We start from the raw sequence: 13,115 nt of genomic DNA, 5'->3' as shown, positions 1-13,115 counted from the left end.
AAAAATGACCGACACCAGTGAAAGCTTGCTAATTCAGCAAGATACTGCGATTGCCGCAATTAAGCGTGTAATCGTGAACTATAAAAAGATGGCAAAACCCCAAATCACGCTGGTCAAAGTGAAAAGTCGACTGGATCAACTGGAGAAACTGTGGATCGAGTGTCGCCAAACTCACTCGAGGCTGCTTCTGGTCACAAAAGCGGAGGACCAGAAGACTATACCCTATTTCAAGGCCAACGTTTTTCTCGATGCCGAGACCGCTTACCTCGACGCTTCTGATACTCTCAACGAGGTCATCGCCCAGCTGGACATCGCCGGTGGAACTTCAAAGATAAGTCCTAATACGGATTCTTCCGTCGCTGCTAATTCTGTATCTGTACAATTACCGCGTCTCTCCCTGCCTAAGTTTTCTGGTGATTTTAGTCAATGGGGAACTTTCCGTGGTCTATTCGAATCGAGCGTTGACAAGAACAAGTCTCTTTCGAACACTCAAAAATTACATTATCTTAAAATCCATGTAACCGGTGACGCGGCCCTTTTAATTAACAATATCAGCATGTCCGACGAAAACTACGAAGCTGCCTGGCAAATACTTGTTGACGAATACAATGATGAATCCGCGCTCATACAGGCGCACATACACAAATTCGTTAGCTTGCCGTCTATGAAAACCGAATCTGCGTCGGAACTCAAACATTTGCGAGATACCGTTGTATCTTCTTTAACCGCGCTGAGAAATCTTAAACGCGATGTTGATTCTTGGGACGATTTGTTAGTTTATTTGATCGCACAAAAATTTGCGAAACGCACTCGCGATGAGTGGCTCTTAGAACGCGGTTGTTCAAAAAACTATCCCACGTACAAAGAAATTAACGAGTTCATGACTCTTCGCATCCGCGGTCTTATCGATACGATCGCCACGAGCGACGGTGTTTCTAGCAAAAACAAAGTTGTGTCTGACGTTCCGCGAAACCGCTCGAGCGTGAATAATGTTTCGATTATCAAATGTATCGAGTGTTCCGGTAATCATCCTCTATTTAAATGTGACCGATTCAAATCCAAATCAATTGATCAACGAATCTCATTTGTTAAACAAAATAGAATTTGCTTTAATTGCTTGCGGTCAGGTCACGTCACTTCCGACTGTAAAAATCCAGGTAGATGTTTTCTGTGCAAGCGAACTCACCATTCGCTCTTACATCGCGCTGCCGGTTCCCCAAGCAAAGCGACTAACGCTATTAACAAGACTTCAGTTAACGACCACGTCGATAAAGAAAGCTCTTCTAATGATTCCTGTTCTGCGTCGCAAGTATTAGTGCAGACAGTCCTTCCCGCGGACCTCTCCGTTCCAAATACGTTGCTCGCTACTGCTTGGGTCGTACTCCGTACCGCTGAAGGACGTGCCTTCAGGCTTCGCGCGTTACTTGATCAAGGAGCTTCCTGTAGCTTTATAACCGAATCGGTATGCCAGTTAATGCGAACGAAAAGATATCGGACGAGACTCCAAATTCAATGTTTCGGTGATCAGTATAACGGGTTGGCAAAATCTCGCGTATCCGTGACATTAGAATCATGCCACAATTCTAAAGTATCGTTCCCACTGTCAGCCTTTGTCTATCAGCGTATCACTGCTTACGCCGGCTCTAAATCCCGTGTGGATTTGCAGTCTTGGCCACATTTACGCAATCTCCAGCTAGCTGATCCAAACCCTTCCAGTTGCCATCCAATTCATGTCTTAATCGGTGCCGATTTATACGGCTCTCTTTTGCTGAACGACCTCCGCCAAGGTCCTCTCGGTACTCCTACTGCCCAGCTTACCTCGCTGGGATGGATCCTTTCCGGTCCCATCAAAAATCAAGATTCTCGTCAGGAATCCTCCTCTGCTGTAAATCTCATAAACTCTGTGTCAGCTGCCAAACTCGAAGATTCTCGTCAGGAATCTACTTCCATTGTTAATTGTCTATCTTCTGAAGATTTAGACAATTCGCTACGTCGTTTCTGGGAAATTGAAGAAGTTCCCTCCAAGCTCCCTCTCTCCGAAGAAGACGAACGGTGCGATCGCTTTTTTCGTGACACCCACACCCGCTCCTCTCAAGGGCGATACATAGTGCGACTCCCGTTCAAGAGTCAACCTCCATTCGATCTCGACGGATCATACTCAATCGCATCTCGCTTTTACTCGACACTGGAGCAACGACTGCTCAAACAACCGATACTCGAATCGGAGTATCATAACTTCTTATCAGAGTATCTCTCCATGGGTCACATGGAACGCATAGCGGAAGAGCAAGCCTCAAACTCTTCTGCGATATATATTCCTCATCATCCTGTCGTGCGACCTTCTAGCAGTACGACCAAACTCAGAGTCGTATTTAATGCTTCCGCTAAAACCAAGTCCGGAAAATCTCTAAACGACTACCTTATGGTCGGTCCAAAGCTACAGCGCGATTTAGCTGCTATCATACTGCGCTGGCGACTATTTCGCTACGTATGCACTGCTGACATCGCCAAGATGTTCAGACAAATTCTAATCAATCCCCTTGATTCCGACTATCAAAGAATTTTATGGCGACCGAACAGCCAGCTGCCGGTTTCTTCATTTCGATTGCTTACCGTAACCTACGGTCTCGCATCTGCACCATACCTCGCCATTAAGGTACTTGATCAATTGGCTCTTGACGAGGGAAACAATTTTCCCGCTGCCGTGCCTATTCTACAAGATTCCATTTATGTAGATGACGCTATTTTCGGCGCAGACGATACTCATACCCTCCTCGAGATTCGTCAGCAGCTAGTAGAACTCCTGCATCGTGGAGGTTTTCAACTTCGAAAATGGGCTACTAACGCGGTCGAATTACTTGAAAACATTCCTTCTGAGGAGCGTGAGTCCGCGTCCGATCATTTTCTCAGTGAAGATGAATCCTTAAAGGTCCTTGGTATCGTATGGACCCCTTCCGAAGACGTTTTCCGCTTTCAGGTAGACTGTTGTCTGCCGGAAAAGTGTACAAAACGAAGTATTCTTTCGATAGTTTCAAAAATATTCGATCCATTAGGATGGGCATCTCCCGTGATTATTGGTGCAAAAATAATGCTTCAAGAGCTCTGGCTCTTAAAGAAAGATTGGGATGAAGATACCCCCCTTGAATTTCGTAAAAAATGGACTGCGTATTGCAACATTCTGCCTCAATTGAGCTCGGTCAAAATTCCTCGCTGGACCGGACTGCACAGCGACAGTATCGCGATCGAATTACACGGCTTTGCCGATGCGTCACATTGTGCCTACGCCGCGGTAGTTTATTTGAGAGTTCTTCATTCCCTTTCGGATATACAAGTTACTCTGCTGACTGCTAAAAGTAAAGTAGCTCCTCTCAAAACTATCAGCATTCCTCGCTTGGAATTAAACGCTGCCGTACTAGTAACCCGACTGCTTGAGTGGACTTCGTCATCCTTAAAACTTCCATCATCTCGCATTTACGGATGGACAGATTCCACCGTCGTCTTAGCCTGGCTTAGACAACATCCTTCTACTTGGAATACATACGTCGCAAATCGCGTATCCGAGATCCAAACTCGGCTTCCGCAGGTAAAGTGGCAACATGTACGTTCTCAAGAAAACCCAGCTGATTGCGCCTCGCGAGGTATCTCCGTCTCTGAATTCGCTACTCATAAGCTGTGGTGGTCTGGACCGGATTGGTTATCTCGTCCATCCGTTTTCTGGCCTGATCACACTCGTTCGAATAGCGAAGAGCTAGACTCACGAGAAATCGCCTCATCTGAATCTCGTAAAATACAGGTTCAACTACTGTCAACACACCCTGAATGGGATCTTCTATATCAATACTCAAGCTGGACGCGACTCTGTCGAGTCACTGCATATATACTTCGATTCGCCCAGAATTCTTGTAAAAAACTACGTATGTCGTCTACTTGCTCGCTGTACCATTCACTGTCTTTATCTGCTGCCGAGATACGAAATGCTTCTCTGTATTGGATGTCTTACGTTCAAAAGAAAAACTTTCATGCTGAAATCAAATTTTTAAAGGATCATGCACCGGTTCCGAAATCCAGCTCGCTTATTTCTTTACATCCCATCCTCGGGAAAGATTCATTAATTCGGCTTGGCGGGCGGCTCGAGCATGCCGCTCTAAGCTATGAAGAAAAACATCCAATTATATTGCCGAAACACCGAATTTCGGAACTTCTAATCGATCATGTACACAAGCGCACTCTCCATGGAGGCGTGCAGTTAACTCTTCGAGTTCTTCGGCAACAATATTGGATAATTTCGGCTAGATCCTTAGTACGCGCCCACATACATCGATGCATTCCCTGTATTCGGCAAAGGGCGCAAGCTGCTACTCAGCTGATGGGAGACCTTCCAAACTTTAGAGTCACTCCCTCGGCTCCATTTTCCCATACTGGGCTGGACTATGCCGGTCCAATTCACATACTTCCAATTGTCGGTAGAGGTCAAAAGACGAGAAAATATTACTTCGCAGTGTTCGTATGCCTTGCTACCAAAGCGGTGCATCTCGAACTTGTCGAAGATTCCTCCACCGCTGCCTTTTTAGCTGCCTTTAGACGATTCGTCAGTCGCCGAGGGCTTCCTACTAACTTGTACTCTGACAACGGCACGAACTTCCGTGGTGCCGATCGTGAATTGAAGCAAACCTTTCAAGTTCTCCTGTCTGATCCTTCGCTCAAAAACTTGCTGGCTACTGACGGGATCACCTGGAAATTCATCCCCCCTTCCGCTCCTCATTTTGGTGGACTCTGGGAGGCTGGAGTAAAAAGCGCCAAGTATCACTTAAAGCGAGCAGTGGGAGCGCATACTTTATCTCAAACTGAGTTTTCTACCGTCTTATGCCAGGTCGAGGCATGTTTGAACTCTCGTCCGATTTCCGCTCTTACCGACGAACCTACCGATCTATCGGCGCTGACACCCGGTCATTTTATTATCGGGCGGCCACTTATCGCGGTTCCAGAGGAATCCGCTTTGGAGATAAATCCGAATAGACTTGACCGATGGCAACAAGTCAGAAAAATTACCGAACAAATCTGGCGTTCGTGGTCCTCTGACTATCTACATACGTTGCATCAACGTCGAAAGTGGCAGCAGGATCGCGCAAACTTGAGCGTAAATGAACTTGTTCTTTTAAAAAATTCTTTACTTCCCCCTTCTAAGTGGCAACTCGCGCGCATTACTCAGTTACATCCTGGCCCGGACGAAAAGGTCCGCGTTGTCACCGTGCGTACCGTGGACGGTGAATTGAAACGACCTATAACCCAGATTTGCCCGCTGCCGGTCAAGTCACAAAATGAAAATTTAGATTCGTCCAAGTAATTACCAATTATACTTTTGTATCCTTTGCGTTAATGTATAAGGTAGATTATAAGCTGCGTTACATCTTTACTCTATGTACTTATTTTAAGAAGCAATATTGTTAGTTTTTTTTGTTGCCTTTGACGGACTACTGTTTATCTTCGTTTACTGCTGTGAATTGTCATTTATATATCAAGGTTCCAACGTACACGAAATTACTCTCTTATAATACTTAATTTGCGAAGACCAAGATATATCGTTTTGCCTCCTCTGGATGCAAGGCGGGCGGTATGTTTAAAACCATATATACGCGAGCGAGATATCATTCTAATAGCCGTTAATAGCTCGCCGGTTGCTTGAGCCGGTATTGTTTCTACGCGTTCCAGAGATTCCGTCATTCGTGACTGTTGATAGTTTTTGTAACCTGACCCTGCGTCTTTGTCTAAGTGTCGTCTCAACTCCTGATTGGCGAAATTGAACTGTAACGAATATTTGTCGAATCGCTGCCGTTTCGCGTGCCGGTCTCAAGAACCAGTGAGAGTCTAATCGCCGTATTGAAAGGTTACTGCTGTAAGAGAGCTCGTCAGGTTCTTATATAATAAAATCAAAGAGTATCCGTACACCCGACCAGTTATTAAAAACTCTCCAAACCACAGTCCTGCGAGCCAGTCCATAAATACTGTCGTTAACAGTAGGAAAAGAATTTTATTTTCCTTTGTTTCAGCGTTTCTACTACCTTAGTATACTCTTCTATTTTATCTAATTGTAAATAATGTTTTTTGCTATTAACGTGCTTAATTCTAAAATTGTTTAATCCTAAAGTCTCTTTGGCTATTCTATATGTTACATGTTGCGAAGATTCGTATATATGTATTACCGGAGATTTTACTGCTTTTGTTACCTCTGACTCTTGTTGCTTTCTTTGGTTTGATGTCTGTGTTGGTGTTGGGTCAGTCCTAGTACCTGTGATCTCTGTTTCCTCTTCTGTGTTTAGGTCCTGCAGTTCGTCTGTGTCCATCTGTGTGTTTATGGTCCCTCCTGGGCCCGTTAGGTCGGCTTGGCCTTCCCCTTTGTTTCCAAGCCTCGTTTTCTTGGGGGTGGATTCCGCTGTCCCTTCGTTGTTGGTGTCCTTATTTGGTATAGCGTTTTTCGATGTTTCGTCTTTATCTATATTCCCGCTACCTGGGTTTTTCCTTTTCGCTGTTTCTGTTCCGCTAACTTCTGTGTGTCGATATGCATTTCTTGCCTTCTCTTCTTCTAGCTGTTTAGTTAGTTTTTCGATAGTATTTTTTAGGCTATCTATCATTTGTTGCATATCTTCTTTGTTTTTGTCTCCTCCTTTCTTTGGTGCTTCTTTGAGTTTTTTTTGTACTACTTTGTGTTTTTGGCATTTTGGCTTCGCGTGCTTTCAGACTAGTATTTAATCGATGCTTCGTTTTTTCTGTAATTATCGGTTTTGGTTGCACTTTTATTATGTCCTTCTTTGTTTTAAGGATTTTGATTAATTTATTATCAAGGGGGAGAGCAGTTCCGTCTAGCCATTCTTCATTTTTAACCGCCTTTATTATGTTACTAAACGCTTTTTTGTTGATCCCCTGGTCTTTTTTGTCGTTGTTGACTTCTTCATCTTTCTCATTGTCAGGGGGGAAGACCCCCTGCGGATTGAGGAGTGTATCACTAATTTTTCTGAATTTTGAGCTGTTATATTCACCGAGAATTCTTTGTCTCCTAGTCTTCTTTGAAGGTGTGTAAAAAACCTTATCAATCAATAATTGATATTATTACAATAAATTGATAAGGTTTAATAATTGATATAATTATTGATGGACCCCTTATTACAATTTAAGGGGTGATTCTCGACGATAATATAAGACGAAAATGAAGAATAAAAAAATTGCGATTTGGGCTTTGTTATTTAGTTATTAACAATTAAAAATCCGCCTAAAATGCTGCAACACTTCTAACAAAAGTATACGTTGCGTACGTCAGACAGGCGCGCGACAGTCTCGTATCAAGTGACAAACGCATGCATACCTTGGTTCTCATTTGGGGCCCCAGCGAGGTGAAAATGTTTAAAAAATCGGTGGACGACATTGAACCTACCTACTCGTTAAAATCCACAAGGGCATTTCTAATATCCGCCCTATGGAATTATCGAGTAGAAGGGGTCAATGCCCTTTCACTTTTAAATCCTTCTCACAAATATCCACAAATCCTTATCCTGCACTATAATTGTTCATAACACCGTACTTAGCATACTGGAATAAACGCTCTAGCACTATTTACAATATCATACACACGCACTACGAGTTTACAGAGAGTACAAGTTTACTGAGGGGAATGAGGAGAATGTGAAGAACTGGGAATCCTTTAATGTTGAAACACTGCTCTTTATTGAACTTGATTTACGTCGCGAGACTCGCTTACAGACGGAACGGACATCTTGAGGTCGTGTGATCTCTGCGAACGGAAATCTTCGACGCGTGCGAGAAGAATCGTCCGTACGAGCTAGCATCTGTATACACACTACACACTGATTCAAGACAGCTGATGAGGTCGATGCCAGATCGATAAAACAAATGAAGATCTACAGCAAACTACCGCCCAAACATCGCGCGTTTCTATACCAATACATTGTCTATCCTGTTTTCACGAATTTCGTGATTCTTTCTCATTCTGTCTGTGACCGCGAAATATCTCATGTGTGTGCATTGACCACATTAGCTGTCTTGAATCAGTGTGCATACGGATACTAGCTTGTACGGACGATTCTTCTCGCACGCGTCGAAGATTTCCGTTCGCAGAAATCGCATGACTCTGTAAACTCGTAGCGCGTGTGTATGATATTGTAAATAGTGCTAGAGCGTTTATTCCAGTATATTAGGTACGGTTCGTACACTCAGTCGTCAATCTGCTCGATCCCGTAACCCGCGACAAATGGGAGGAACGGATTACCGGTACCACGGATCCGCCATCCTTCGCATCCTTGAAGGATTTCTTGACGAAAAGACGCCAGCAGCTGGAAGCATCTCCCAAGTCGTCATCCCCGAGGCCAAACCAGGAGTCCAGTCGGAATCAGGGCAGATCTTCCGATGCACACTCGAGTCACGGCCAGTCAAGGTCTAAGGGAATGACGAGAGCGGTCAGAACAAACCACACGCAGCAGAATCAAAAACTCACCTGCGCTAAGTGTGGCAAGGAGCACTTCGTGATGCAATGTCCGGAATTCAAGGCTCTTTCTCCATCAGAGCGCCGGAACCAAGTAGAGAGCCATCGTCTGTGCAGCAACTGTCTCGGTCGTCACGCCGTCGCCACCTGCCCCTCGACGAAGAGCTGCATGGCCTGTGGAGAGAGGCATCACTCGTCGCTCCACGACGCGTTTCGAGATGGTCCCTCAACGACAAGGACGGCTCTTCACACGTTAGACTGCCGGAACGTGGCTGGTAACGTATTGCTCGCTACTGCATTGATTCACGTTACAGACAGACGCGGCAGACGGCAAGTGGTTCGAGCCCTGATTGGCCAGGGCTCCGAAATCTCGATGATCAGCGAAGGGCTAGCTCAGCGACTCCAGCTGCAGCGAACGGCATCGTCTGTGGACATCTTCGGGGTCGGGGGCAGCAGCTCGCTAAGGCACGTGGACGAGTCACCTTAGACATCTCCACCGGCGAAGGTGACACCCTCAAGGTCTCGGCAATCGTGCTCTCCAAGCTGTCCGGATATGCTCTTGGCCGCACCACTCAGCAATGCACCTGGAGTCACCTGCAGGGGCTGAAGCTAGCCGATCCTTATCCCGCAAAAGCGAAGCCAATCGAGGTTTTGCTGGGCGCCGATGTGTACCCTGCTGTAATAAAGGAAGGGGTCAGAAAGGGTACAGTCAATGAGCCTGTCGGCCAATTAACAATCTTTGGCTGGATCATTACCGGACTAGCGGGTTCATCAGCCTCCATTTCGCACGTACAAGTGCATCAGGCGGTAGTTGGCGATTCCTTGAGCTCGCTGGTAAGGAAGTTCTGGGACCAGGAAGAACTTCAGGACGCTCACTCGATGCCAACAGCGGAGGAGATGGAGTGCGAGAGCCATTTCACTGCATCTCACTCACGCACACCAGAGGGACGTTATCAGGTGAGACTCCCCTTTCGAAAGACAGGTCCGATCACACCAGGGTCACGGAGAGCAGCGTGGAACTCCCTCAGGCGGATGGAGCAACGCTTCAACAAAGACGAAAAATTCAGGACGTTGTACAGAGACTTCGTCAATGAATACGAGACGTTGGGCCACATGTCTCTGAAAGGCGAACCCTCAGTTGACCATCAAGCGCACTACATGCCACATCATGGGGTCCTCAAGCCAAGCAGTGCCACAACGAAGCTGAGAGTAGTGTTCAACGGTTCTTGGTCCGAGCCATCCCAGCTGTCATTGAACGACTGCTTGCATGTCGGCCCAAACCTCCTGCCACTGCTTGCTGACGTCCTGCTGCGGTGGCGAAGGCACCAGTACGTAGTGACAGCCGACATCACTAAAATGTATCGGCAGATACTGGTGCATCCAGAGGACCGAAACCACCAAAGGATCTTGTGGAGAGACACTGAAGCAAAGCACGTGAGTGAATACCAATTAAATACAGTCACTTACGGGTTGTCGTGTGCTCCATTTCTAGCAGTCAGGACGTTGCATCAGTTGGCGGAGGACGAGGGCAGCCGGTATCCCATCGGCGCACTGGCACTTCGACACGACACGTATGTGGACGACATACTGACGGGAGCTGACACCATCCCAGCCTTGATAGACACAGCGACGCAACTCCAACAGCTGTGCATGGCGGGCGGCTTTCCGTTGCAGAAGTGGGCGTCCAACGTTGCCAACATGCGTGACGTCCCGACGCAGGCACCGCAAAACTCTGCAGCACTTCTCACGCAGCACGAGGATTCCCACGACCAACCGAAAACTTGGACGGACGCTGTCCACTCAACACTTGGCCTGCAGTGGTCACCTCGGGAGGACAGTTTCCTCTTTGCCATCCCCAACGATCGAACTCAACCACTGACAAAGCGAGGCGTTGTCTCCAAGGCTGCCCAGCTGTTCGATCCGTTGGGATGGCTCACCCCCGTCGTGATCCGAGCCAAGATCACGATTCAGACGACGTGTTTGTTGGCGCTGAGTTGGGACGACCCACTTCCACCTCCGTTGGCCAATGAGTGGATGACCTTTTGCGCAGACCTCAAGCAACTCGAGAAAGTAAGGATACCTCGAGCTCTATACCACAGTCCCGATCAGAGGCAACGAGAGCTCCACGGCTTCGCAGATGCCTCAGAGCGAGCATACGGAGCAGTTATCTACTTGAGGACACGGGTTGCAGACGGGCCATGGAGAACTTCTCTCGTCACGGCAAAAAGCAAGGTGGCCCCGTTGCAACAGGTGTCCTTGCCTCGTCTCGAGCTGTGCGCTGCACACCTTCTTGCACGCCTAACACAACGCACTGTCAATACACTGCACCTTGAAGACACCGCACTTCACTTGTGGTCGGACTCCACGGTGGCTCTGGGGTGGATCCAGGCCCATCCATCCCGATGGACAACCTACGTGGCCAATAGAGTTGCTGACATCCAGCGCAGAACTCCAGAAGCACAGTGGCATCACGTGGCTGGCGTCGACAACCCAGCCGACTGTGCTTCTCGGGGACTCTCTCCGTCACAACTGCCCAGCTGGACACTCTGGTGGCAGGGACCAGAGTTCTTGCGGCTGAGTGACAGCTTCGCACCAACAGGACTGGCTGAACTTGAGAATCTGCCCGAAGGGAGAAGACCCATCGTCGCCGCCATCGCCAAAGGAAGGATGAACGAAGAAGACAACGATGTGCTGCTGAGATTCTCCTCCTACTCCAGACTGCTTCGTGTCTCAGCATGGTGTCGTAGGTGGCTCCGGAAACGACACTTCGTAGCATCCACAACATCTTCCGACACTCAACCTCCAACCCTCAGCGTTGTAGATGTCGAAGAAGCAGAGAGAGGTTGGATCCGGCTGGTACAACGAATCACCTACAGGGAGGAAATCAAGCTATTAGCCAATGGACAATGCATCCCAAATAAGAGCAGTTTGGCATCGCTATGTCCAACTCTGGACAGCAACGGTCTCTTGAGAGTCGGAGGCAGACTGAGCAAAGCTCCGCTCAATCCAGACGAGGCGCACCCAATCATTCTGCCCCCGAACTCTAGACTCACCCACTTATACATCTCTCTTGTCCATAGCACAACCTTGCACGGAGGCGTCCAGGCAACCTTGGGGGCTGTTCGGCAGCGGTATTGGATACCAAAGGGGCGCTCCGCTGTCAAGGCCACCATCAACAAATGTGTGACCTGCTTGCGATGGCGGGCGGAGCCGGCAACCCAATTGATGGGACAGCTACCAGCTCCTCGTGTCACACCGGCCCTTCCTTTCCACTCCACCGGGGTTGACTACGCTGGCCCCATATGGCTGCGAACCACTTCAGGGCGTGGGCACAAGGCATACAAGGGCTTCCTCGCAGTCTTCGTCTGCCTGGTCACTAAGGCTGTGCATCTTGAGGTCGTATTCGATTACACGGCTCAGGCCTTTTTGGCTGCTTTTCGCAGGTTCGTGTCCCGCCTCTGTGCTCATCTGTACAGTGACTGCGGGACAAACTTCCTGGGAGCCGACCGGGAATTACGCCGTCTCTTCACCGCCAGCAGTCAGGAGAACCGCAGCCTGAGGAGCCTGATGCTTGACCTGAGGATACAATGGCACTTTAATCCACCTGCAGCGCCACATTTTGGTGGATTATGGGAAGCGGCGGTGAAATCCACCAAGCACCACCTCCGCCGAACCATAGGAGAGGCACGGCTTACATATGAAGAAATGACCACACTACTCACTCAGGTGGAGGCCTGTCTAAATTCAAGGCCACTGACCGCTCTCTCCGACGATCCAACTGACTTGACGGCGCTGATGCCAGGGCATTTCCTCACCGGCTCGGCGTTGAATTCCATTCCCGAACCCTCGCTGCTCGACACGGAAACCAACCGCCTGACACGTTGGAAACTGCTGTCAAAAATGCGGGATCAATTTTGGACGAGATGGCAAAGGGAATACCTTCAAGGACTCACCACGAGATCGAGATGGCGTCGCCCAATGGAGGACATGGAACCTGGCCGTCTTTGCATCATCGTCGGAGAGACGACTTCTCCAGCGCAGTGGCCACTCGCACGCATCAAAGAGACTCACCCCGGGGCCGACGGCAAAGTTCGAGTCGCGAAATTGACCACGGCAACCACTGAGCTCCTAAGGCCAGTCGCGAAATTGATTGTTCTTCCGATCGACGCGAACGAATCAATGACCGCGTTGGTATCATCAACGCGCATCTCAACCGCACATCGTACAACCACTTAAAGTAGTCCGCGACGCGACATGTCAATGCGCCACACCGACACCGTTCATTCATGTTCATTTCGTGACGTCACTCCTAACCTTGCTTAATTTGTTCACTGCTCATTTCACATGTCAATTTACGCTGCACTTGTCACTACATTCACTTTCTCTGTATCACTTCATTTATTTCACTTCAATTCCGCGCTCATTTGTTAAATTTTCCGAGTTAACCGATCCACGTCGCACGAGCACGGGAATTTCGACAAGTCGAGGCGGGCGGTATGTTCGAAACTGGCGCGTGCGAGCGCCATGACAGTCTGGAGACACAGCGTGCTCCCGCCAAAACTGTTGCGATTCGCGCCAAGATGACGCGAGCTAGGGAACGATGACCGGCCAATCGGCAGCGCTC

The 13,115-nt window shown here is 48.2% G+C and overlaps 2 protein-coding genes across 2 annotated transcripts; both read left to right on the top strand.

Annotated features, from left to right (window-relative positions):
* The first annotated feature begins 4 nt into the window (after nt 1–4).
* Nucleotides 5–5,344, top strand: LOC143218550 (uncharacterized). Its single transcript, XM_076443780.1, has 2 exons — nt 5–1,022; nt 1,128–5,344. The coding sequence occupies exons 1-2, from the start codon at nt 5–7 to the stop codon at nt 5,342–5,344; spliced, it is 5,235 nt and encodes a 1,744-aa protein (XP_076299895.1).
* Nucleotides 5,345–6,750: 1,406 nt separating this feature from the next.
* Nucleotides 6,751–12,727, top strand: LOC143218549 (uncharacterized). Its single transcript, XM_076443779.1, has 3 exons — nt 6,751–6,766; nt 8,227–8,743; nt 8,806–12,727. The coding sequence occupies exons 1-3, from the start codon at nt 6,751–6,753 to the stop codon at nt 12,725–12,727; spliced, it is 4,455 nt and encodes a 1,484-aa protein (XP_076299894.1).
* Nucleotides 12,728–13,115: the final 388 nt, after the last annotated feature.

Source organism: Lasioglossum baleicum, chromosome 19 (genome assembly GCF_051020765.1).
Source record: "Lasioglossum baleicum chromosome 19, iyLasBale1, whole genome shotgun sequence".
In the NCBI taxonomy this organism is placed as follows: Eukaryota; Metazoa; Arthropoda; class Insecta; order Hymenoptera; family Halictidae; genus Lasioglossum; species Lasioglossum baleicum.
This window is presented reverse-complemented; position numbering and strand designations above follow the sequence as displayed.

Coding starts and splice junctions, on each gene's coding strand:
- LOC143218550 (XM_076443780.1), top strand. CDS start 5: ATGACCGACACCAGTGAAAGCTTGCTAATTCAGCAAGATACTGCGATT. Junction 1,023..1,127: donor CAAATGTATCGAGTGTTCCG/GTAATCATCCTC, acceptor GCTTGCGGTCAG/GTCACGTCACTTCCGACTGT.
- LOC143218549 (XM_076443779.1), top strand. Junction 8,744..8,805: donor ACAAGGACGGCTCTTCACAC/GTTAGACTGCCG, acceptor TTCACGTTACAG/ACAGACGCGGCAGACGGCAA.